The sequence below is a fragment of the Silurus meridionalis genome, chromosome 18 (genome assembly GCF_014805685.1).
Source record: "Silurus meridionalis isolate SWU-2019-XX chromosome 18, ASM1480568v1, whole genome shotgun sequence".
Taxonomy (NCBI): domain Eukaryota; kingdom Metazoa; phylum Chordata; class Actinopteri; order Siluriformes; family Siluridae; genus Silurus; species Silurus meridionalis.
The window spans coordinates 19,399,884-19,424,648 of record NC_060901.1 but is presented as its reverse complement, the minus strand read 5'-3'; the positions used below and the strand labels follow the sequence as shown (position 1 = coordinate 19,424,648).

The window sequence follows — 24,765 nt, the reverse complement described above, 5'->3', positions numbered from 1 at the left end:
AATCATTAATAATGAAATTTAAGACCTTTATCACAACACAAACATGTTAGCGACTGACCTAAGCAGAGCCCTAAATTCATTTATTTTAAGCCAAGTATCGCTAAACTTGCCCTTTTTTTTTAGTGTGAAGAAACAAAATTTCGAGCTACGCAGCCAAAAGCAAATGTATTATTAAACTGCACCCTGGATGTAGAAAACTACAGATGAAGAATACACCAGTACATTAGGTACTGAACAGTAATCAGGTCTGTGTGTGTGTGTGTGTGTGTCTGTGTGTGTAGAGGAGAAAAACCAAATTCGACTCAGACCGTGTGTGTAACAGTTTAATAGTCATTATAGAGTGAATCCATTATACATCATTGCAAAAACAAAATCTTAGTCTTTGTAATGTTAACTGAGAATATAATCGCATTTGCAGAGTCATGTGATCATGAGAGGCTCTCAGTAGCGTCGCCCTCTGTCAGAGTAAACTCTTGGACTTCTACTGTATGGCTAATGTCCTCAGGGCACTTTGTGTTGTCCTCCCCAGTGTGCATTCGCATGTGGTTTTTCAATTTCGATATGCCAGTGTAGATTTTGGGACAGTAGCTGCAGGAGTACGCCCTCTGCTGGCCGTGAGTGCGCCGGTGACGCGCCAACTCAGAGGAACTCCGAAACTTCCAGGGGCACTCTGGGCAGACGTAGGGCCGCTCTCCGGTGTGCACGCGCTTGTGCAAGGCCAACTCGGCCGACGTCAGGAAGGTCTTCTCGCAGTGCAAGCACGCGAAGGGTCTCTCGCCCGTGTGCATCAAATGGTGGCGGTTCAAAGCGAAAGGCTTAGAGAACGTCTTGTCGCAGTATTTGCAGGGATACGGGCGCATGCCGCTGTGGCTGAGAACGTGCTCGTGCAGAGCCCGCTTCGACTTGAATCTCTTCTGGCACTGAGTGCACACGTGCGGCCGGGCATCCGTGTGCGACTTGTCGTGCTTGAGGAGTTCTCCGAGCGACAGGAAGCGCTTGCCGCATTGCGAACACAGGAACGGGCGCTCTCCCGTGTGCATGCGCTCGTGTCGACGCATGATGGAGAGCAGGTTGAATGCCTTGGGGCAGTGAGGGCAAGGGAACGGCCTCTCACCTGTGTGAGTGAGCTGGTGTTTCTGGAGGCCGGCCCGGAGCGCGAAGCTTTTTCCACACAGGTTGCATGGATGCGGCCGCTCACCCGTGTGGCTCAGCAGGTGGCGCTTCACGTCCGCCTGTCGCGAGTACGTCTTGTCACACTGCGGACATTTAAACTTGCGGTGCATGCGGTGGCTCTGTCTGTGGACCGAGCGCTGCAGTAAAGTGTCAAAGCCTTCGCCGCATTGCTCGCAAACATACTGCTGAGTAGCGCTGTGCGTTTTCCGGTGCTGCACGAGAGCAGCCTCACTGACACTGGCCTGCCCGCAGATGGAGCAGTAATGAGGCAGCTCGCCGCCGTGGCTCTTCTTATGGTGTGCAGTCAGGGAGCGGAAATTGACGAACTGATTCGGACAGAGGCAGCAAGAGAACGTTGCTTCACCATGAAACTTACGGCAGTGCTTAGTCAGATCCCACGCGTGCTGGAACGTCTTCTCGCAGTGAGCGCAACGGAACGGCCGCTCGCCCGTGTGGGTCAGCTGATGCCGCCGGACATCCGACGTGCGAGTGAACTTGCGGCCACACGTGTTGCAAACGTACCGGGCACGGGGATTTTCGGACGTTTCAGTATTTATGGGTCTCGCCGTGTTCGGGTCACAAGACAGGACCGTGTTTTCCGTACCCTCGTGTTCAGTCTTGAACGTCTCGGACTTTCCATCTGAAAGAAGTGTAAAGATTATGACCATGTTCTTACATCACAAACATCCAAATAATACGTTCATTTATAATTAAACTTTTTTCCCTCCAAAAATATTATAGACTGAATATTATAGAAATATTTATATGTGAAAGATCTCTGGATTTTATACGTTTTCTACTATTAAAATATTTGTGTGTCACACATATGTAAAAAAAAAACAAAAAAAACCCAAGGTCATTCATTTGTCCGTTTGATGTCACAAATGTTTTATGCACATACTGAATTTGATGTCGACTGATTCATCATTTTTTGACTATAGTTGGTTGCTGGAACTATTCATACCGATAGTTTTTCCAGCTTCTTGTCCACTGTCTTTACAGGAGTGGCCTCTAGAGGTAAAACTCTGACACTACATGTTTTTTTTTTTAACAAGCGAAACTGCATGCTGCATGGAGAGTGGTATATTATACAGTATTTATTATTTATTAATGATATAATTATATCGATTAATTAATATATTCATATTTATTTACTTAATTAATTTTCATGATTTAGTACTGTTTTTTATTTTATTTTTGTAATAAAGTTCAGTAAAATAGTACTGAATTACTTTATAAAAGAATACTTTATAAAATAAAAAAAATAAAAAACCAGTACTGAATCATGAAAATTAATTATGTAAATAAGTAAATATTTCCCTTTACTTCAACTAGAAGACCCAAATGTGTTCCAGCATGGCAATGCCAACCCTGTGCGTAAAAGCCAGCTCTATGAAGATATGGTTTGGAGTGGAAGATCTCCTGCTATAAAGCTATAAACTCAATTGAACACCTTTGGGAAGAATATTTTCATGCTGACTGCACCCCAGGCCTCCTCACCACATCTACATCACTTATCAATGCCCTTATAGCTATATCTAGTGGAACATCTTCCTGAAAGAGTGAAGGTTACTATAATGGAGACTAAATGTAGAATGGGATGTTCAAAAATCTTTTATAAAAAAAAGCACATATTACTATAATCCGATGTCCACAAACTTTTGTCCATATAGTGAATTTACCATTTTTTTCTCCAATGTCTTCATTTTTCCTGTGAAATAAACAAGACAGTAAGACAACATATTTAATAAAACAATTTAGGAGAAAACACAACTAAAGATGATGTACACGCGTCTGTTCCATACTTTTTCTCTGTGTTTTTTCCCGTTTTGGGTCGTCTCCCTCGTCTCCCGTTCTGAACCAGCTTTGGTACCAGGGTGTTCTTCCTCGGTCTTCCACGCCCCCTTCGCTCCGGCACTGCCTGGTCCTTGCAGGTTAAGCCCATGCTCTTATCCTGAGCAGGATCAGGTTCTCCGACGTCCTCCTGACATACAGGAGGCTGCGGTGCATCTTTGGTTCTTTCCCTGAGCTCTTTATTGTGTCTTTCCCCGTCAGAATCATTTGAGTGATCATTCCCCGTGCTCCTGAGATCGTTCACGTCACTGATGATTTCGCATTGAGTAGATTTCTCACAAAGACTTCTCTCGTCCTCCTCACTGCTGCGGTTGCTCTCTGGATCTTTGGGAAATTTGACGTGTCGGCTCACAGTAATGATCTCCTCTTCTTCAACAGCAGCTTGGTTGCGGAGAACCTCCACCACCGAGGTGCTTCCGGCGTGCACCTCTACGCACCTGTCCACCGGTTCCTCGGCCACTTCAGTGCTGTCCAACTCAACCTCTGAGTAATCAGTCACAATGATGGCTTCGGAGCCCAACTGGCCCAGGGCGGTCTGGCTCAGGATGGTCACAGTGGTCGGCTGGATGTGGTAAACCATGGATTCAGTAGTGACAGCCATGTGTGTCGACGGAGGGACAGAAAGCGAAGAGATTATACAGTCTCCTGAGGTAGCATTCAGAGCATCTGTGGGGGCAAGAAATAAAATAATAGTCAATACCTGATATCACCGAAAGCATGAGGAAACCTGAGCATCAGACTCGGGGTGTACGATATGTATATCGATAATATCACTACTGTTGTTTTAACGATGATGATGATGTCTAAGATTCCATTTATTAAAATGCATTTAGAATGACCACAAAATTCAAAATGAAAATATCAGAAAATGTGTCCATTTATATCATTTCATATAGTATAGTTCAAAAATCTGCATTTTGATAGTTCAATAAACAAAAAGTTCATATTAAAAAGCTTACGCTTTTGAGACAGTGCCTGTTTTTCCTCGATTTCGCCAAACAAAAATCATTCCAAACAAAGCAACAGCACTGTTTTGTCCCTGAGCAACACGATGGTGTTTTGTTCTTGAATGAATCGACTCTTTAAATGATTCGTTTCAATCGCAATGACTCCCTTATTAACAGTGACTTTCTGGTGATTTTAATTTCACATTTAAATTATCTTCAATTCTTCCTCAATCTCCTCAACATCAGTGTCTGATCTCACACATGAATGAATGATCAGAGCCACGATCCAAAATCTATTGGAAAGGCTTCACCGAAGAGTGAAGGCGCTCATAACAAGCAAACAGGAATGTGATTGTTGGGTGTCCACAAACGTTTGACCACATTACCTAACGAGGAACCTTTAGCCCAGTTTTGATGGTCCATGCTGCTGACGACTTTGTGCTGCTCAAACAGAGCTTTCAGGTGTTTGGGCTCAGACTGCATGCATTCATCCATACCAGCAGGGGCAGGAGTGAGCCAAGATATAGTCTGGAACACATCACAATCAGTTCTTTTAGTTTATACTTTGTGTTCTATAAATTAGTCTTCTAATACCAACTGGTTACCCCATCCACATTACACCTCATATCGCTCCCTCAAAGGGTCGTGTCGTGTTAAAAAATGTCACGTGATTTGGTTTAGGGTTTAAATACTCCTGCACCTCTTTAAAGTCTGGAACGGGAAAGAGCCTCTCGAGACGGGAAAGCAGCTCCCACATCAGTTCCTTCAGCGCGGAGTCATAGCGTGGACCATATTCCACAGGAAACACCTCCTGCACCAGAAAAGAACACCAACAGAAAGAAGAACTCGCAAATGAATTCAGACTGAACTGTCAATCACATGAATTTAATACAAATGTCGGAACTCACCTGAAAGAAATAGACTTTTTCTGCAGGATCCTTCAACAGCGCGAGGACGAGCGCCTTAAAGTTACACACAGAGAGCTCAAAATCCGAGTCTACATCCTGAGAAAAAAATAAAAACACACCTGGATTTATTCTCCATGGTGCCTGGAGACAAAGCCAAGGACGTGTCTTCATGCATGTCGGTGAAACAGAAATCTACTCACGACAGAACATCCGGTCGGAATATCAGGAAGCCTCATTCTGTCCAAGTGCATCTGGACGAGTTTCACATCCTCCGGCTTGTGGAGCATCTCCAAGATCATCTGAATTCATCAAAAGGAACAATCGACATTAGAACAGTATAAAGATCATCTAATAAATTCTACTTTATTCCACTCAGATAATAAACTCACACTAGATATTCATTTGTCAAAGAAAGATTTTAAATTAAACTCCTGTGGCTCTGAAACATCGTATCCAAAGATCAATTTTAAGTCTAAAATAAACTGCACACATACTCAGGTATGGATTTATTACATAAGCCACATTTACATTTTGTATTCCTGAGCTTCAGTGCATGGACCCCTAAATACGAGCAATGTGATAATGAACATTTCCAAAATTGCATTCAAAAAATCGTGGAAAAGACCAAGTTGTGTTTAGGGGACCCACGTTTTTGGGAACCAAGACGAAGAAACTGGTGATTTTCTTGATATCTGGGGAATAGTTTCTAATAGAAACCCATTAGAAATGAGATGTGTTCAAACTGAAGACATATGAGACAACTGTCGAGACATTCCTACACTCAGACACCTGACAGGTCTGTTCTTAAATCCAGATCTCATATACTGCATTCTTCAGACCTAAGAATCTGAAGAAAATCTAAACATCGCTCGCTCTCAAGATTGCTCGAATGTCTCAAGAATGCTCAAACGTCTCAAGATCGCTCGCTTGAACGTCTCAAGATCGCTTGCTCGAACGTCTCAAGATCGCTCGCTCGAACGTCTCAGGATCCCATGAACGTCTCAAGATTGCTCAAACGTCTCAAGAACGCTCAAACGTCTCAAGAACGCTCAAACGTCTCAAGAACGCTCGCTCGAACGTCTCAAGATCCCATGAACGTCTCAACATCGCTCACTCAAATGTCTCAAGATCGCTCACACATCTCAACATCACTCGCTCAAACATCTCAAGATCGCTCACTCAAACGTCTCAAGATCGCTCGAAAATCTCAACATCACTCGCTCGAACATCTCAAGATCGATCGAACGTCTCAAGATCGCTCACTCAAACGTCTCAAGATCGCTCGAACATCTCAACATCACTCACTCGAACGTCTCAAGATCGCTCGAACGTCTCTTGACGTTCAGTGGATGTTCACGCTCACCCGTGCCCTCAGTCCCAGGATGAGCTGAACTCTTTGTCTGTAAGTCAGAAGGTGTGGCACGCTCTCCGTAACCATACACACAAACTCCTCCAGTTTCCCATAATGCACCAGGTTTTTCTCCTGCACCACCTGCCACATAAACGCAGACATCAGGCGCAGAGGAGGAACCAGCAGACGCACTGAGGACAGAGGAAGCCTGAGACCTGTGCAGGAAACACAATAATACATCCATCATTCAGTACAGTCTTACTGAGAACCTAATAAAAGTTTATTTCCATGAGAGAATGATCTTTTATCAGCTTATTCTCTTATAATTAAAGAACCAGAAGACTTTCCTACAGTCCTGTGAAGGTTCACACCACCTCCTGCTAGCATGAGCCAGAAAACAGGATCTAAATCTTTATACCTGAGGCTTCCAGTGTCGGTCCTTCTTGTTTATCCACAACAAATTCAGCCATTGGCGCTGGATTTACACTGCAGTTTCAACATCAGCTCACAGGCAGGTTTACTCCGTGATCGCAGTACGAGGAAAAAACTTCCGGTTGGAACAATTCAAAATAAGAGTCTGATATGGGCGTGGAAACATGGCGGCATCCCAGACTGCCTCCTCTGACACACACACACACACACAAACACACACACAAACACACACACACTACATGGGTTGCACAAACTTATTTTTTAATGCACACAAATCAATGTGAACCTTTTTTCCAAATGTCAAGAAATAACTAATAATTATATTTATTATACATCTATGTGGTGGATTTTTAATAAATATTGGAAGGTGAGAATATGCCTGAGGAATGGAGAAGGAGTGTGCTGGTACTGATCTTTAAGAATAATCGAGATGTTCAGACCTGCAGTAACTACAGGGGAATTAAGTTGATCAGTCACACCATGAAGTTATGGGAAAAGAGTAGTGGAAGCCAGGCTGAGAGAAGAGGTGACCATCTGTAGGCAGCAGTATGGTTTCATGCTGAGGAAGAGCACCACGGATGCATTATTTGCTTTGAGGATGTTGATGGAGAAGTATAGAGAAGGTCAGAAGGAGCTGCATTGTGTGTTTGTGGATTTAGAGAAAGCGTACGACAGGGTGGAGAGAGGAGTTGTGGTATTGTATGAGGAAGTCAGGTGTATCAGAGAAGTATGTGAGGGTGGTGCAGGACATGTATGAGGACAGTGTGACAGCAGTGAAGTGTGTAGTATAAACGACAGACTGGTTCAAGGTAAAGGTTGGACGGCATCAAGGATCGCCTCTGAACCCTTTCCTGTTTGCAGTGGTGATGGTCAGGTTGAGGGACGAGGTCAGACAGAAGTCTCCGTGGACTATGATGTTTGTGGATGATATTGTGTTTAGTGGTGAAAGTAGGGAGCAGGTGGAGAAGAGCCTGGAGAGGTGGAGGTACAAGCTGGAGAGAAGGGAATGAAAGTCAGTAGGAGTAAGACAGAGTACATGTGTGTGAATGAGAGGGAGAGCAGTGGAGGGTGCGGTTGCAGGAGAAGAGGTGGAGAAGGTGGAGGAGTTTAGGTACCTGGGGTCAACAGTGCAAAGTAATGGAGAGTGTTAGAGAAGTGAAGAAAAGAGTGCAGGCAGGGTGGAGTGGGTGGAGAAGAGTGATAGCAGGAGTGATTTGTGATAGAAGAGTATCTGTGAGAGTGAAAGGAAAAGTTTATAGGACTGTGGTGAGACCTGAGATGTTGTATGGTTTAGAGACAGTGGCATTGAGTAAAAGACAGGAGGTGGAGCTGGAGGTATCAGAGCTGAAGATGTTGAGATGTTCGTTGGGAGTGACGATGATGGACAGGGTTAGAAATGAGTTTATTAGAGGGACAGAGCATGTAGGACGTTTTGGAGACAAGGTGAAGAAGGCGAGATTGAGATGGTTTGGACATGTGCAGAGGAGGGACATGAGTTATATTGGTAGGAGAATGCTGAGGATGGAGCCACCAGGAAGGAGGAAAAGAGGAAGACCAAGGAGGAGGTTTATGGATGTGGTGAGGGAAGACATGCAGGTAGTTGGTGTGAAAGAGGCAAATGATCCACTGTGGCAACCCCCAGCGTGATTACAGGAAAACAAGAAAGAAAAAGGAGTTATAATGCATGACCTCTTGGAACTTCTGTAGGTTCTTCATCAAACTGTTTCACAATGTTGAAGGTACTGATTATGTTTCTAGAATTTCCTGCTCTAGAAATCCAGAGCTCTAGCATGATGATGCACTTATCCCCACACCGACACACACACATATATGCAAGCTTTATAAAGACATGGTTCCTAGTGTGAAGGTTGGACTGAAGAGTGTCCTGCTGACAACCCTGACCTCCTCAACCCCAACATCTTTGGAATGAACTGGAACACCGACTGAACTTCTCATGGTTCTAGTGTTAGAAGAACAGATTCTGTTTTTAGAATGTTCTGCTTCAGAATGACAAGAAACCCAGGGTTCCAGATCTGACATATGATGCTCAGGGGTCCACTTTTGCTCATATGGTGTAAAAGAAGAGAACGTGGTTAGTTACAGGTCATGGGTCCAGATAAATTAGTAAACAGGATTGTATGTTCATGAAGTGCAAAAAGAAGAAAATTATAACACTGCACACAAACCACATCATACATGATATAAATCACTGGTCTGCTTCAGGCTCGCTCAGAGATCTTCAGGTTAGAGATCTTTGTTAAGACTGTAGAAGATCTTGACTGTCCCTTATCTGGTTTTTAACCCAGACAACCTTTTTAACAACACTCCCAGTGTGTGTAATGAAACTAAGGTATGATGTTCTGTTCCTTCTGTCAAAAAACACTTCCAGACGGAATCCTTTTACGTTCCAGCGTCTCGTCTTAACAGATATTTCAAATGAAGCATAAATACGCAGATACGCTTTTCAGACCAGTGCGTTTAATGCAGTTAAAACAGCACTTTTTCAATATCACAATAACACAATAGAATTACACCTGGAGAGCGATTCATTTAACAGATAAATAACAATAAAAATGCTCGCCATGTAGAAGTGTATATTTGCTGCTTTAACCCAAAAATACTTTATTTCTTAAAAAGTGCTTTTTTTATAAATAATACATCAAAACATCACTTTAATGACGTGTTAGTATGAGAAAACACTCAACTCGGAGACAACAATAGTCCAGTGCAGTCATATGCTTTACACACACACACACACACACACACACACACACACACACACACATCAAAACACAGATACTGATTGGATAAAGTCAGCACCTAAATAACAAAAGAAGATCAGCGTAATGCATTCAAATAGAAACATCTACATGAGCGGAAAAACCTACATAAGGCTTCATAAGTCATTATTTTGTGGCTTCACAAATGTGGAAACGTACACAAAGATAGTACACATACACAAGATGTACACATATCATGACTCCAAAACATTATTTTAATCTTTTCTGGATTACAAATAAAACAACTTGGAGTGTGTGTGTCTTTCGCTTCAACCAGATACGATAATACACGCGTCCAGACGACGTCTTATTGGTTTCAAAACTCGTTTAAAAGTGTAATAGAAAGAATTCATCATCTACACCTACACCTGGACACTATAATCTGTGGTCAAAAGTTTGTGGACACCTAAGCATCAGATGATGTGATTTCTGAACATCTCATTCCACGTTTGTTCTATTATAATGATCTCCACTCTTCTTGGAAGATGTTCCACTAGATTTGTGGAGATTTTGCTTATTCAGCAACGTGTAGGTGAGGTGATGATGTCTGGGGTGCAGTCAATTTTTAGAGCTCTATAGCAGGAGATCTTCCACTCCAACATTGTCATGCTGGAACAGGTTGGAGTCTCCAAGTTCATGTGAAGAGGAACATTTCTACACTGATCTTTGTGGGAACAGTTTGGATTAATATTTGGGCGTGTGTGAAAATCCTAATAGTTCTTTCAAAATGATGAATATGATGTTGGGGGGGTGAATACCTCCAGATTTGGTACTGATGACAGATTTTACTAATTTTTAAAACACTTAAAATGTGTATAAGCTGCTCACATAAAGTCCATACGATTTTAAAGGTTTGTGAACCCTTTCACAACAAATGAACGGACTGACGGACGGAGGAACGAACGTCTCTTGTGGTGGAGCTGGAAGCTTAGTGTTTAAGTCATTGGACTTTGGCTCTGAAGGTTGTGAGTTCAAATCCCAGCCACACTAAGCTGGTAGTCTTGGGCTCCTGAGCAAGGAGCTTCCTAAACCCCATCGTTTCTCAGCTGTATGAATGAGATGAGTCGTTCTGGATAAGGGCGTCTGAGAAATGCCGTAAACGTACAAATTTAGCTGGAACTCATTTTCTTCTCCTCAGCGTGTATCCTCTGGTGCACTTTTAAGTACCAGGATCTGTAAAAGCTTTTGCCGCACTGCTCGCACTGATACGGCTTCTCCCCAGTATGCTTTCTTTGGTGGATCTTTAAAGACCCTGGATGAGAAAAGCACTTGGCGCAGTCAGGACACCGGTACGGTTTCTCTCCGGTGTGAATCCTCTGGTGAACCTTTAACGCGCTTGACTGCGTGAAACTCTTCGTGCACTGTGTGCAGTGGTACGGTTTCTCCCCGGTGTGGATCCTCTCGTGCCCCTTCAGCAAGCCCGCATGAGAGAAACCCTTCCCGCACTGGGAGCACTGGTAAGGTCTCTCTCCGGTGTGGACCCGGACGTGAATTTTCAGCGACGCGAGATGGGAAAAGTTCTTCCCGCACTGCGTACAGTGGTAAGGTTTCTCCCCGCTGTGTATCCTCTCGTGCACTTTTAGAGAACTCGGGTGGGAAAACTGCCTGCCGCATTCCGAACAGTTGTAGGCCTTGATTCCCGTGTGGGAGCCTTCGTGATCTTTCAGGGAGCTCGGATGGGAAAACCGTTTTCCGCACTCGAGGCAAGCGAAAGGCTTCTCTCCGGAATGCATGCGCTGATGCTTTTTTAGAAAGGCATGCCTGGAGAAGCTCTTGCCGCATTGAAGGCACCGGTATGGTTTTTCTCCGGTATGGATTCTCTCGTGCAGCTTTAACGAGCCGGACAGAGCGAAGTTCTTCCCGCACTGAAAGCACTGATACGGCTTCTCTCCCGTGTGGGTTCTCTGGTGACCAGTTAAAGAGGCCAGGTGAGAAAACCTTCTCCCGCAGTGCAAGCAGCTGTAAGGCTTCTCTCCGGTATGGACCCTCAGGTGGGTTTTTAAAAGCTGCATCTTGGCAAACGTCTTCTCACAGTGAGAGCAGCGGTGGTGCAAATGACCGTCTTTGGTCTTCTCTTTGTTTTTGTCGCTTGTCAAAACCAGGAGCGCATGAAAGCCTCGATTCGGGCTTCTTTCATTACACTGTGCGTTCTCTGCCGTGTTCTCAAACACCTTCTGGTCTTCATGTTCCTCTTTCAGCTGCACGGTGATACCTGAAATACAGGCATGGAATAAAGAATGAGAAATTCCTTATTCACACTTTAGAACACTACATCGTTAGCGTTAATTAATGCAGCGTATCATGCTGTATACAAACGATCCATTCAGGTGAATCACGTGATTCGGAATCAGTCTCATGATTCACGACTTTCAAAAAAGATCCTGAGACCTTCCTTGATGGTATTTGTTTATTTATTTTTTATAATATCTAAATTATTGGCAGCCTTTAGAAATTCTTATGGACAAAAATGAACAAAAGCCCAAAGTCAATTGATCTTGGAGTGTTTAGGAAATCAAATGACTCCTTGCCAAAAAATACAGTATGCAAAGACCTGATCAACACTCCTATTTGAGCTTTTTGGCAATCTGGATCCCAAAGCCATGGCAATAATATGGAGTTGTAACCTCTCGTTCATGGCTTTAACAGTCGCTGCTCATTTGAGATATGATTTTTATTTACAAAACTTTGGTTCTGATTCATCCCAAAGGTGTTTAAGGGGGTTAAGTGACTGTGCATTCCAGGAGAAACTTCATAGAACATGTTTCTTCAGATCCAGAGGTCAGAATTAATGTGATATAGACCATGATGATGCACATCTCTTGTACAGAACTCCAAAGGTTGCTTCCAGGGGCGGTTTGGAGCTTGATAGGAGATTTTGTACCATGGTGTGTTCGGCATCACTTGGTGATCTCGTTCTACAGCAGCGTGGTTGAGGAGAGGTGCTGAAGGTTTGTGTAAGTGGTGAAAGATTTGGACTTGGATTTTTATTTCAATTAACATTATCAGCATATAGAGTATTATTATTATTGTTATTATTATTATTTTTTATTATTATTTTTTTTTTTATTATTATTATTATTATTATTATACTCACCTTGGTTTGATGTGTTTATGCTGGTTTCATGTTCCTCGGTTTTAACTGTACTCTGAGTGAAGACATCATCATCTCCACACTCCTCTTTCACCCAGCACTGCTGTTGGACCAGATCCGAGCAAGACCGCAGCATTGCGCCCCAAACTGGTCGAGATGCACACTGTCAATCCTATGCACCCAAAGCAGAGGTTGGATACGAGGTTCACGAGAAGAATACGGTTCGTCTGCAAGATCATTGTGAACCGCCAGTATTAAGAACACTACTGCCCCCTGCTGCATGAACACAAACACACACCATGGATCATCAATCACTCGGATTTTATTCCCTTTTTTATTTTGCAGACCAAATTTATTAATGAAGATTATCCCACATCAATTAATATACATTTAAAATTCATACATTTGTCTCTATCTCAAGAACGGGAAAAACTTCCTGAGGTGTCATGAGGTGGGGTTTTAAGAGGAACCAGACTCAAAATGAAATCCATGCTCCTTTAGACTCCAGATGTTTATTCAGTATCGGTTCATCATCATCGCTCATCAGCTGTTCACTAATGGTAAAACGACCAATTCATGTAAATTACTGCCCAAATCAATCTTCATGTTTTTAGAAATCAGGAGAGAAGAAAGATCACTGAGGAGTCTCAGTGTCTGTCTGTAATAAAAGACAATTTCACAGCCATTCTGGGTTGTTGTTGTTTGCCTTGTTGTTTTTACCCCTGACTAGTAACATATTTATCACTAATTTATATATATATATATATATATATATATATATATATATATATATATATATATATATATATATATATAATGATTATTGTAATGTTTCTGCACCATGTGGAGCAACTTTTTGACACAGCTACAGTGAACTCATGTACACATGGAGACTCGCGCGACATGTGAACGCTGCATTTCCCGCCCCTCTTCGCGCCTCCAAATGCGGAAGTGACTGTGAAGTGCTTCCACCCGGTCAGAGCCGGAGTTCCTCCACGCCAACACACACACACACACACACCGCTCTTTCTCTCAGATATCTCACACACACTTCTCATCGACCGGAGACATGCACATTAAAACAGGTGAGATTTTCACGTTATTATTCACTCGAGAAGTTTGTGGTGAGTTCAATACCAAAAAAAAAAAAACACGAGTGGTAGAAAGTTTTCGAGTCAACAGCGAAACGATTCTTACAAAACTTTCTTATAAAACCGCGGGAGTAACACAAACCGTGTATATAAATATATCTGTATATATTTACACACTTATACAGTCAGTTATCCGGTTATTTCCAGTATATGTATATTGATGTGTGTCTCCGCCATGATGGCTAATCTACTGTTACCCGAACTTTGCTGACTATGCTAGCTAGCTAGTTAGCCAGTGTAAATATTAATCACTAATAACACGTATTTACCGCCGCAGCACATTCAGGACCCGGGAATCGTATTTTTATGTGAGATTTTGTGAAGAAACTCGGAATATTTTCGGCGAATTTTCGGCTGTTTCTGTCCGCCGTTTAACGCCGCTAGGAAATTTCTAGGTGAAGCCGCGCGCATGCGCAGAACTTCAGCGCGCCCTATTGCAACAAAAAAAAAACACAGGTTTATATTTAATTAAATGATTAGTTTTTTGATGCATAACGAAAAGTTGGGTTTCAAACGCAACTCTACTTCAATTGAATAGTTTTCAAAAGGTCGCTTACAATTTAATTTTATACTTTTAATTCGGTGTAATGATTGAATGCAGGTCAATGCTGCGTTCAATAACACGTCGTGTTTTGAGGTTTTAAAGGAATCAAAAAGAATTTGTAAAAAAAAATCCTTGTACCAGCACTGGTACCAGTTCAAAACAAACAGGAAACCCCCCCACACCTTCCCATCGTATAGATATGGAGTACTGGGTTTTATCATAATTGTGCATCCATAGAGCACACAATACACATACACTATTTACCAGGAGACTGTGGCTCACTTTCTCTACCAGTGATATCAATAACACCACCATACATCATGCTGGAACTTCACTTCCTGTTCATTTATAGCCTGGCCTTATATGGGCAGCCTGTCACATGCTAACTGATTAACACTCAGGAAAGACCTGAAGCAGTGTTTTGTCATTGGTTAATACAGATGTAACGTGTTGAAACTATTTTGCTGCTGATTGCACACCCGTGGGCAGTAACTGACTATTTCTTCACACACGTCAGGAAATAAAGACAGTTGAGTCACGAGTGTGTGTTTTTATGTTTGTTTGTCCTACACCGCTGAAACGGGACGCAATGCTCTAAAGCAAACAAACTAAACAAATCTTTGTTTGTTAGGTACCTGGGAGTCGAACAATGCCGTGTGCGAGTCCGAGACGCTTTGCGACCCCGTCGTCCTCGTCTCTCCGCCCCAAGCCGAGCCCCACATCCGGAACCGGCGTCTCTCCCCCGGCTCTGGCGGCTGCGGTGGTGGTGGCGGAGGTGGCTGCGCCGCCAGAGTTGACACGCTTCCCCCTCGTCCGAAGTCAAACAGCCCTCATCATGAAGGATCTTCACTTGGAACTGCTCACACACAATCTCTGAATCGGGAGCACAGGTCTCAGAACAGGGGCCGGGGCCCTCGGCGCGAAGGGGCCGGTCAGAAACTCCACAAATCGTCTCAGGCACAGAAGGAGAGGTGGATGGGAGAAGCGTTGTCGTCTCACAAACCTCCTCCCTCTTTCCCGGTGAAGGACAGCCCCGCAAAGCTGCAGCCGGCCGTCAGTTATGCCTCCAAGGTGAAGGCAGGTGGACACATTGGGGGCGTGGCCGAGGAGCCGCCTGGCATCGGGGCACTCCTGCAGAATAAGTGGGGACTCAGCTTCATCACCGACGGTCCCGCCATGGAGAACTCCGCTCCGGACGACAAAGAGCTTACAGAGCAGAGTCCAGCCGTGGCTGTTTATCACGCTGCTGGAGAAACGGTTCCTGAAAACCCTGCGGCTTTTTCGAGCCAGTGCTCGAGGGAGCCTGATGATTCTGCACAGCTTCTGCTCACCTGTCGCCATCTAATGGAAGCCGTGCAGTATCATACGCAAGGTGTGTGTGTGTGTGTTGGGGTGTGTGAGCGTTCTCGCTCGCTCAGCTGAAATCCTGCTCATCTGAAATTTAGGAATTTGTTAAATTATTAGTGTAATGATTGAAACTGGTCTCTCTCTCTTTCTCTCTCGCTTTCTTTAGAATGGAGTGCAGTCTTCAGGAAACAAAAAGAAGGTAAGAAATGTCACCCACTTGTATCGTGAGGGATCAAATAAATCTGTGGATTTTTTTCAGTAAACTAAATTGCACCAGGATTTGTGAATTAAATCTTCCACGATTTCAGCGATTATTAAAATTTTTCTGCTTTAGATTCACTGTAAAAGAACAAACACCCCACATTTTTTTCCGGAACTGAGAGAGATGTAACGATAATCAATAATAAACTCTCTTTTGGGTCCACATACATTAGTTCTGTGTTCTACAGGATTGTTTCGGATCACACTGTGAGCTACTAAAACGTGCGTATGACGTGTTTAGACCCCGTGATGACGACGCTTATCGAATTGCAGGCTGCTACATTATGTGGAATTTTAAATTGACTAGTCAGTAAACTGAGTTTTCCGACTGTCAGCAAATTCCATCTTGCAGCACAAAGTAGGACTGATTTTAGGGCCACGACCAAAAATAAATAAACCATATGGTGGTGTGTTTTTAAGAGATTTCCTCAAATTATATCCTATTCCTAAAATAGAAAATATTCCAATTCGTCTCCTTGCTTACAATATTGCAAAATATCATATCGCAACACCCCCCAATCGCGATGCGTATCGTAGCGGCAGATTCTTACCAAAACACAGCCCTTAATGATCCGTGTGCTTTTTTTTGTTTTGTTTTTTCAGATCCCGTGAAGGTCGTCTGGTATACAGACTCATCATAGCAGCTTCAGACAACACTGATCACACACACACACACACACACACCATCCTGATCACACTCACAAGTACACACAACCTACTGTTTGCACTCCCCCCCTCCCCCGCCCGCGCTCGATGTGAAGAAACGTCTCCAATGCATGGATGCCTTAAAACATTACACACATGGAGATCTTTCCACACATCCTTTTGTTTTATCATGGTGGAGAACACTGTTTACTTTTTATAGAATATCTTTATAAAGATCTGGAGATTTTATCGTATGGGGCGAAAACTTTTACTTTCAACGTAGCTTCATCCTTACCGCTTTCTCCCCCGTTATAAAGCGCTCTTTCTGTACTTACAGCAAAGATCTCCCTCCCTCTCCCATGCTTTCTTTCTCTCTCTTCATCCCTCCATCTCTCTCTCTCCACCCCTCCATCTTTTCCCCTCTGTCTTTCTTTTTGCCCCTCCATCTCTCTCCTCGTCTCTGGAAATGACATCGTGTTTTTTGTGTACCCCCCCTTCACAGGGCTCGGCCGACTCGCACAGTCAGCGCCGCTGCTCCGGTTTCCGTTCTCAGTGCTGTTTTTAACTGAATGTAAAATGTACAATAGAGAGCTTTTTTTTTTTTTTTTTTTTAAGGGGCACTGGAAGAGGTTTAAAGTGAAGTGTTGCAGAATAAAAGCAAAGTATAAACACACCGTCGTCGTCTTCCTCTTTACACCACACAGAGAAATGCACTTGAAGAACACCACCAGGTTGAAGAGTTGCTTTTGTTCCGTGTATATAAAAGTTTGTGGACACCTGAACAGGAGCTTTTATTTTTTTTTTAATCTTCATGGAGCTGGTTTTCAATAAATGTGCTCAGGGGCAGTGTCCAGAAACGTCCTACAGTTTGGGGGTAGTCAGGTGTCCCAATACTTTTTGCCGCTGTGTGTTTGTGTATATATACAACAAAAATGCAGTGTTCAGATATCATTAATAATCTTTATTTTTGACCTTTAAAAAAAAAATTCTAAATAGATTTATGGTTCAGTCTCTCCAAGTGACTTCTACTTCATCTGTCCTGTACCTGAAACACCAAAATACACCTTTACTGAACAAGTCTCTCTCACACACACACACCCTCTCAGTGAATGGAGAATACAGACAAAGCAACACTTGACCTTTGTGTGATCCAGGAGTCAGACAGCTGCGTCACCTGGCCCACGCGGAACATCTCCCAGCCTGCTTGTGCGATCATCGCTCCGTTATCGATGCAGAACCTTAGAACCAAGACCAGAGTTTGAGCTCTGCAGTGTTCACTAGGAATAATGTAGCCCCTGAATTCATTCCTACCTCTCGTCTGTGGCGAAGAGACGAGCTCCTCTCTCCTCACACATGACGCCCATCATCTCCTGCAGACGCAGGTTACCTGTGTGAGGAAGCACAAACACATCTCAGATACTCGAACGGTCGTCACTGCGATATCACTGAACTGTCACTCACAGCCGACTCCTCCCACGATTAGGACCTCCTGAGATTCACAGTGAGCCATGGCGCGTTCCGTGATCTCCACCAGCATCGAGAAGAGCGTCTCCTGCACACGACAGAGTTCTGTCTGAAATCAACATCCAGGGTCACTTCAGGAAAATGCATTTCGATCCTTACCTGAAGGGAAAAGCACAGGTCTTCTGCTGTACACTGGCCAGAGTTCAGCATCTTGTGGGCCATATCCTGCATAGTCACCAAAAAAATGTAATGAAATGATGTCATTCGGGGAAGTTAAATAGAGAGGAATCATACTGGTGACCTTTTACAGATGTTAGAAAGCGTGATTACGTGACTTGTACACGTCTGTATCCACTGAAGACGTTTTCATTTACGAGTTTTACTGAAAATATACAATTTATAGAATAAACATTGTTTTAAAGCAGCGGTTTTTAAAGTGCGGGGGGCGCCATCTAGTGAGGAATAAAGGCATGACAGGTGGGGCGCAATAAACGGCCCAATTCCTTTTTTTTTCGTTCTTCGTTAATTTATGAATTTCTACATTATAATAAAGTTCATACATTTAAGCGACCACAAACAAACAACATGGTCATTTCATGCAAGTAAATTAAAACATCAGTTAAGATATCTAACACTTATTTTCTCTATTATTGAACTTCGTGTTATTTGATTTAGAACTTGATATTTTATTAAAATAAACATTTTTTAACTTTTTAAGTTTAAAAATTTACCAATTTAGTGATGGAGGACAGGTGGGGGTTCAAAATCAACCCCCTCCCCTGTGGGGAAAGTGAGGAATGGCAGAAAAAAGTGTAAGAAACCTTTTCTGTACACTCTGCATGTTCTGTACAATCAGGAGATTACTGCTTGTGTAACAGCTTAAATCTCAAAAAAAAAAAAATTCAGGGCGTTTATTTTCCAGATGGATGGGTGGGATAAAGGTCACTGAAGCTCCTCAGTTTTAACTTTGCATTTTCATACATCATTCAGGACAGATGAAGATACCTCAATGTAGGATAATATCCCAGAGAAAGACACGTCCATCCCCTTCACCGTGTAGGGAAGCTCTATATACTGCTTTCCCCTTAGAAAGGAAATAAAAGCAGCCATAATTAACCAGATTATAATGCTATAGCAGGAACAATGTACTAGAGGTTGGCCGATAGTTGATTGCTGGAACTATTGGGCAAAAAATAGTTTTTCCGGTTTGCTGTCATTATGATAGCGGCCTCTAGAGGCGCATTTGCACGGCAGAACGCTTTATTATATATATATTATTTATTCATTCAAGTTCAGTACTATTTTACATGGAGTGTTATTTATCTATCGATTAATCGGTTATCAGCAAGTTCGATCGGGAAAATCGGTCGACCTCGACTGCATACACACTATCCTGTAATAACACACACATCATAAAGTGTTTTAGTATGAAGATTCAGTCAGAGTGTGAAAAAGAAAAATTGCAGCTTGTTTCCAAGGAGACCACAACCTTCACCCTGAAGATTTCACCATGATGGAAAAGGTACTGTATTGTTCAACACTTACTTCTTTGCCATCTGTTCGATGTTATAACCAGGACTAGGGTCATTTGATATCTGTGTATGGAAACAGGGAAAGTTATTAACTGTTAATAATACATCAAATGCATTAATAATAGGTATGTCCAAAAGTATTGGGAAATTTCTAGCCATATATGATGTGAACTAGAACCAAACCTGGAACATCTCCTGCTACAGAGCTATAAATCCTACTGAACACTTTTGGCCTCCTCACCTCACCTACATCAGTACCTGCCTCTACGCAATTCTAGTGGAACATCGTACCATAAGAGTGGAGCTCATTAAAACAGCAAATGTGGAATGGGATGTTCAGGTGTCCACAAACCTTTGGTTATACAGTGAACCTCAACCCAAAGTGTGAAGATTGTATAAAAAATAGGGTACGATGAAAAATTCTGACCTTGATGACTCGAGCAAAGCGATCCAAGCAGTTCCCCACAGCGATGTCTATTGTTTCCCCAAAAATTCTGTATCGTCTTTCAGAGTAAGCGATCACCTATGGGACACGTGGCAAGAAAGAACCTGCTGTTGTCAACTATAATTAAAAACACGATGTAAATATAAACCGTGCAGCTGAACCCCCACCTGAGTGTTACCCCCGCTGACGTACAGGACGGTGGGGTTGTTAGCGCCCGTGATCAGTCGTCCCATTTCGATGTGCCCGATGCAGTGATTCACTCCCACTAACGGTTTTCCCCAAAGCTGAGCCACTGTCCTGGCCACGAGCGCCACGGTGAGCAGAGGAGCCCCCATCCCCGGCCCTGCTCAGGGAATCACATCACACACATCAAGACAGGGTTTACACCTTAAATGCTGTAAAGATCTTTTTTACCTTTAGTGTAAGCTACACAGTCAATATCTGCAGGTTTCAACCCAGCTTCATCTAGTGCTTCTCGGAGGACGGTTAGAATAACACCACGATGGTGTTTGGCTGTTTCTCTCGGGAGGAAACCTGTAAATACACAGTATATAATGAGATCTGGTATACAGTATATTGTTATTGGTGAAGCTCAATTGCTGCCACATTAATTAGAAGTAATGTTTTATTGGAGAACATCTCCTACCTTGGCCAGGAGGAGTGATGTAGGTACGCCGAGGGTTTGACAACACTTCGCCATCCCTTACAATGCCAATGCCGATCTTATTGGCACTGCCCTCAAAACCGATCACCACCGTCATGGGTCCTGAAACAGAAAATTATAAAGATTACAAATTGTGTAGTGCTATACAGCTCGATCTCTACACACAGGGCAGATCACACAGATGAGGAGCTTAATTCATTCATTCATTTACGGATGTAATTGCATTTTTGGTCTAACAATCGCACTTAAGTCAGAATCGTAAAGACGAAGTAGAGAAACTTGAGTGTCCTGCAAAAAGCCCTGACCTCCTCCGGGATCTGATAAATGTAACGAAAGAAAATCTGGAGTCTAATAAATATAATAAAAGGAAATATAGAACTAATAAATTTAATAAAAGAAAATCTTGGATCCAAAAAAGAAATGAAAGAAATTCTGGGAACTAATAAATGTATTTAAAAAATTACAGGAACTAATAAATACCTAATAAATGCAATGGAAAATATGGGAACTAAGAAATTTAATACAAGAATATCTTGGATAAAAAAAAATGAATGAAAGAAAATCTGGGATCTAATAAATGTAATAAAAAAATTACGGTAACAAATAAATGTGATAAAAGGAAATCTTGGATCCAAAAAAAGCAATGAAAAAAAAATATTGGATCTAAAAAATGTAATAAAAAAATATGGGAACTGATACATTTAATAAAAGAAAATCTGGTATCTAATAAATAAAATAAAAAAGTAATGAAAATAAAATCTTGGATCTAATAAATGTGGAATAGAATTTTCAACAAGCACATATGAATAAAATAAACAAATGTGCACAAATTAACGATGCATTTTTCATCAAATAATTAGTGATTTTTTGATTTAAAAAAGTTATTAAAATCGCTGTTACTTAAAATTGGCCTTGAGTTTATTACATATGCAAATCCAAATATCTAATAAGCTCAAACACCCCAAAATTTAACACTTAACATGAATTAACTATATCACATTAAATAAATTTCTGTATGCAGTAAATTATTAATATAAATATATGATATTTATTTACCGATTTGTCTCCACACATCCACCAGCAGCCTCTTCAAACCGCTTCCGGTAGGACCATAACAACATTTACAGGTGTCCGTCTAGAATGCCTGATCAAAAGTTCATCATTTCACACAAGTTTAAAAATCAAAAGATCCGAATAAAAATAAACAGTCGATTTATTTTAGTTTATAAGAGATGTATTCGTCTTATGAAGGATATTCGGGTTAATAAATTGACGAGTGTGTGATATTTGTAGTCAGGCAGAGATTTGGTCAGCACTGTGTGGGGAACATGTGCAGTTCTCTGAACACAAAGCGGTGAAAACACACACGCTCACGAGCTCGAGTAACTGTGGCTGTGTTTGGTAAGAAGTTTAAAACACAGAATCATAAACATGCAAACTGGGAATTGTTCTGTTTAATAAGGGGGCGTTAATTAACAGTTGGTGTTATGGCGCTGCTTCCGTGATTATAAAGTTCATTCAGGGCCGCAGGCTGGTGTTATTGTGTTGTGCAATCGTGATTGATTTGTTTTGGCTCGTGCACGAAAAAAAGTGCACAAAAAACCCCTCTTGTGTAACGTGTTTGCGTGCTGAGGGTTTGCACAATTTTTGGGGGATATTTCCGTTTGCAGATCTGAATTCAAAACGTGCCGTGTGTGTGTGTGTTCTGCAGGTCTGCGTGTGTGCGCGCGTGCTGTGTGCAGTCTTAGAAACATGCCGAAGAGAGCCAAGAAGAACGAGGAAGCTTCTGCAGAAGCAGGTGACAATGGAACAGGTAATCACCACCATCATCACCGCCAGAAAAGTAGGCAGAAGGCGCTGAATGACGTCACGATCCTCATTTGTATATGCATATACGAATACTAACGTATTTCGGCATAATCCAGGTCACGTGGCGCTGCTATAACCGCACAATAATGAAAAATGTTGTTTTTTGTTTAAAGCTGTGTCAGGATAGAAAGTTTGTAAATAATAATAATAATAATAATAATAATAATATTTTTTTTTTTAGAAAGAAGTATCCTTTGGTCCTGGCCCTCATAAACACATTTTTATAAAATACTTTATAGAAGTTGTAAATATAACTGATGAGTTAACAGGAAAGTAGTAGTGTGAGGGTTGGGTAAAGGGAAATTAGAGATGTTTGGCCATTGTTGGAAAATGGATATCAGTGATTGGACATTATGGAAAAATAATGATCAGTGATTGGTCATTAAAAAAAAAATTTAATGCACTGACATCGTGACTGTGTTTCCACTTTTGTTTTTAGGACCAGAAACAAAGAAAGGAAAGAAGGCAAAGGAACCCGAAGCCCCAGTTTTATATGAAGATCCCCCGGATAAACTGACCAGCAAGGATGGCCGGGCAGCCAACACGAAGATAACCTCGTGGAATGTGGATGGTCTTCGTGCCTGGGTGAAGAAGAATGGGCTCGATGTAAGAGGGTTTGCATGGCTGCTGCTGCATCTCCAGTTCATACGTGTCTGCATTATGCTTGTTCTCCATTAACGTATTTTACTTTTTTTTTTTTTTTTTTTTTTTTGGGGTCTGTCCCTACAGTGGGTGCGTCAGGAGGATCCAGATGTGCTGTGTCTTCAGGAGACTAAGTGTGCTGAGAAATCTTTACCAGTCAATATCACTTCCATGCCCGAGTATCCTTATAAGTACTGGGCAGGTTCTGAGGATAAAGAGGGTTACAGTGGAGTGGCCATGCTGTGCAAGACCAAGCCTCTCAGAGTCACTTATGGCATTGGTAAGAACTGAGGGCATTTGGTTTACACATCTGTTTTGGTTGCACAAATAGAATGAAAGAAAGTAACCCTTGCTGCAGAAATCAAAGTCCAGGGGTTTGGAGTCGGACCTGATCCCAGGATCTGTGAGTTTTTTGGCTTGGTGTTGGATCAGGTTCAGCTCCACCCCCAGTGGACCGTATATCAGTAAAACTCAGTTTGTTCGATAAACCAGGTTTGATGGACTGTTAAATATTTTAAGTTTAATCACCTGGACGTTTTTTCCTCCTGCAGGAAAAGAGGAGCATGACAAAGAAGGCCGTGTGATCACTGCCGAGTTCCCGTCTTACTTCCTGGTTACCGCGTACGTTCCCAATGCCGGGCGTGGCCTGGTCCGCCTTGACTACCGCAAAACGTGGGACGTGGACTTCCGCGCGTACCTGAGCGATCTGGACAGTCGTAAACCCCTGGTCCTGTGTGGCGACCTCAACGTGGCCCACCACGAGATCGACCTAAAGAACCCTAAAGGTAACCGTAAGAACGCGGGCTTCACCCCTGAAGAGCGCGAGGGTTTCAGTCAGCTCCTGGCCGCCGGTTTCACCGACAGCTTCCGCGAGCTGTATCCAGAGCAGACCCACGCCTACACCTTCTGGACGTACATGATGAGCGCACGGGCCAAGAACGTGGGATGGCGCCTGGACTACTTCCTGCTATCTGCTGCTTTGCTCCCCAGCTTGTGTGACAGCAAGATTCGTAACACTGCCATGGGGAGTGACCACTGCCCCATCACCCTCCACCTGGCCATCTGAACACCACCACCACGCCGGGTCACTACGCTTAATATTTCTCTCACGTGTAGATCAAGGTGAAACAATTATTTTACTGAATAAAACAGGAACAGAAGCAGTTACGAGTCAGCGTTTGTTCTGTTGCTGATTCCATTGTTCCCCACAGATGTTCTTAGTTTTAATAAAATCTTCAAAACAAGCGTGACCTCAGCATACAGTGTACGGAGGAGACCATGTGTATTTTTGTGACTTGTTTAATAACTTAACATTCTGATTCATTTCATGTGAAATGAAACCCAAACTCAACATCTGGATCTAGTTTGAAAATAAAGATGTGTCTCAGTGCGTGGTGATTGATGTACATGGGGTTCGGTTCCAGATGTGAACTACTTCTGATTTGTTTCTTCACCTTCGATTGTTAACCAAATTTACTGTACTTTCTACTTTTATTGATTTTAATTTTTTTTTATGAATCTTTCCTGTTGAAATAAACAAATTTGCTGAACAAAGGCATTTCTGTTTTTATTTCATCTCCACTGAGTATCATGATGTGAGGAACACTGGGGATTGTGGCATTTAGACTCATGAATCACCACCGTTTTCTTATTTTATTAAAATAT

The 24,765-nt window shown here is 42.5% G+C and overlaps 5 protein-coding genes across 7 annotated transcripts; 2 read left to right on the top strand and 3 right to left on the bottom strand.

Annotated features, from left to right (window-relative positions):
* Nucleotides 1–309: 309 nt before the first annotated feature.
* Nucleotides 310–6,787, bottom strand: si:zfos-932h1.3 (zinc finger protein 497). 2 transcript variants are annotated; one of them, XM_046874457.1, is made up of 9 exons: nt 6,652–6,787; nt 6,246–6,448; nt 5,083–5,181; nt 4,883–4,978; nt 4,675–4,785; nt 4,361–4,502; nt 2,979–3,693; nt 2,856–2,884; nt 310–1,813 (listed from the first exon to the last, which is right to left on the bottom strand). In XM_046874457.1, exons 1-9 carry the CDS (start codon nt 6,701–6,703, stop codon nt 429–431), a joined length of 2,832 nt encoding a protein of 943 aa, XP_046730413.1. In that variant the 5' UTR covers nt 6,704–6,787; the 3' UTR covers nt 310–428. The 2 variants fall into 2 exon arrangements, with proteins under 2 accessions (XP_046730413.1, XP_046730414.1); XM_046874458.1 differs by lacking the exon at nt 6,652–6,787 and having other exon boundaries at nt 6,188–6,313.
* A 3,183-nt stretch (nt 6,788–9,970) lies between these two features.
* Nucleotides 9,971–14,087, bottom strand: LOC124401904 (zinc finger protein 664-like). 2 transcript variants are annotated; one of them, XM_046874461.1, is made up of 3 exons: nt 13,957–14,087; nt 12,540–12,812; nt 9,971–11,657 (listed from the first exon to the last, which is right to left on the bottom strand). In XM_046874461.1, the coding sequence occupies exons 2-3, from the start codon at nt 12,670–12,672 to the stop codon at nt 10,555–10,557; spliced, it is 1,236 nt and encodes a 411-aa protein (XP_046730417.1). In that variant the 5' UTR covers nt 12,673–12,812; nt 13,957–14,087; the 3' UTR covers nt 9,971–10,554. The 2 variants fall into 2 exon arrangements, with proteins under 2 accessions (XP_046730417.1, XP_046730418.1); XM_046874462.1 differs by lacking the exon at nt 13,957–14,087 and adding an exon at nt 12,940–13,231.
* On the top strand, nt 13,465–17,155 carry si:ch211-214j24.10 (uncharacterized protein LOC558894 homolog). The gene is made up of 4 exons (XM_046874466.1): nt 13,465–13,621; nt 14,863–15,603; nt 15,745–15,777; nt 16,443–17,155. Exons 1-4 carry the CDS (start codon nt 13,606–13,608, stop codon nt 16,478–16,480), a joined length of 828 nt encoding a protein of 275 aa, XP_046730422.1. The 5' UTR covers nt 13,465–13,605; the 3' UTR covers nt 16,481–17,155.
* A 269-nt stretch (nt 17,156–17,424) lies between these two features.
* Nucleotides 17,425–21,776, bottom strand: LOC124401906 (O-sialoglycoprotein endopeptidase). Its single transcript, XM_046874464.1, has 12 exons — nt 21,646–21,776; nt 20,572–20,691; nt 20,340–20,459; nt 20,093–20,268; nt 19,908–20,003; nt 19,494–19,543; nt 18,954–19,032; nt 18,108–18,173; nt 17,946–18,036; nt 17,796–17,871; nt 17,624–17,722; nt 17,425–17,529 (listed from the first exon to the last, which is right to left on the bottom strand). The coding sequence occupies exons 2-12, from the start codon at nt 20,684–20,686 to the stop codon at nt 17,490–17,492; spliced, it is 1,008 nt and encodes a 335-aa protein (XP_046730420.1). The 5' UTR covers nt 20,687–20,691; nt 21,646–21,776; the 3' UTR covers nt 17,425–17,489.
* Nucleotides 21,777–21,887: 111 nt separating this feature from the next.
* apex1 (APEX nuclease (multifunctional DNA repair enzyme) 1) lies at nt 21,888–24,650 on the top strand. Its single transcript, XM_046874465.1, has 5 exons — nt 21,888–21,990; nt 22,301–22,402; nt 22,898–23,064; nt 23,188–23,380; nt 23,652–24,650. The coding sequence occupies exons 2-5, from the start codon at nt 22,342–22,344 to the stop codon at nt 24,164–24,166; spliced, it is 936 nt and encodes a 311-aa protein (XP_046730421.1). The 5' UTR covers nt 21,888–21,990; nt 22,301–22,341; the 3' UTR covers nt 24,167–24,650.
* The last annotated feature ends 115 nt before the right edge of the window (nt 24,651–24,765 follow it).

Excerpts from the sequence above, each read along its gene's own strand:
- apex1 (XM_046874465.1), top strand. The coding sequence starts at position 22,342 with ATGCCGAAGAGAGCCAAGAAGAACGAGGAAGCTTCTGCAGAAGCAGGT. Across the intron at positions 23,065-23,187 it reads TGAAGAAGAATGGGCTCGAT|TGGGTGCGTCAGGAGGATCC; the intron begins GTAAGAGGGTTT and ends CTGTCCCTACAG. Across the intron at positions 23,381-23,651 it reads CAGAGTCACTTATGGCATTG|GAAAAGAGGAGCATGACAAA; the intron begins GTAAGAACTGAG and ends TTCCTCCTGCAG.
- si:ch211-214j24.10 (XM_046874466.1), top strand. Across the intron at positions 15,604-15,744 it reads CGTGCAGTATCATACGCAAG|AATGGAGTGCAGTCTTCAGG; the intron begins GTGTGTGTGTGT and ends CGCTTTCTTTAG. Across the intron at positions 15,778-16,442 it reads CTTCAGGAAACAAAAAGAAG|ATCCCGTGAAGGTCGTCTGG; the intron begins GTAAGAAATGTC and ends TTGTTTTTTCAG.
- LOC124401904 (XM_046874461.1), bottom strand. The coding sequence starts at position 12,672 with ATGCTGCGGTCTTGCTCGGATCTGGTCCAACAGCAGTGCTGGGTGAAA. Across the intron at positions 11,658-12,539 it reads CATAAACACATCAAACCAAG|GTATCACCGTGCAGCTGAAA; the intron begins GTGAGTATAATA and ends CCTGTATTTCAG.
- si:zfos-932h1.3 (XM_046874457.1), bottom strand. The coding sequence starts at position 6,703 with ATGGCTGAATTTGTTGTGGATAAACAAGAAGGACCGACACTGGAAGCC. Across the intron at positions 6,449-6,651 it reads ACCGACACTGGAAGCCTCAG|GTCTCAGGCTTCCTCTGTCC; the intron begins GTATAAAGATTT and ends TTTCCTGCACAG. Across the intron at positions 4,979-5,082 it reads TTCCGACCGGATGTTCTGTC|GATGTAGACTCGGATTTTGA; the intron begins GTGAGTAGATTT and ends TTTTTTTCTCAG.
- LOC124401906 (XM_046874464.1), bottom strand. The coding sequence starts at position 20,686 with ATGACGGTGGTGATCGGTTTTGAGGGCAGTGCCAATAAGATCGGCATT. Across the intron at positions 19,033-19,493 it reads ATCGAACAGATGGCAAAGAA|GGGAAAGCAGTATATAGAGC; the intron begins GTAAGTGTTGAA and ends TTCCTTTCTAAG. Across the intron at positions 17,723-17,795 it reads CTCTTCGCCACAGACGAGAG|GTTCTGCATCGATAACGGAG; the intron begins GTAGGAATGAAT and ends CTTGGTTCTAAG.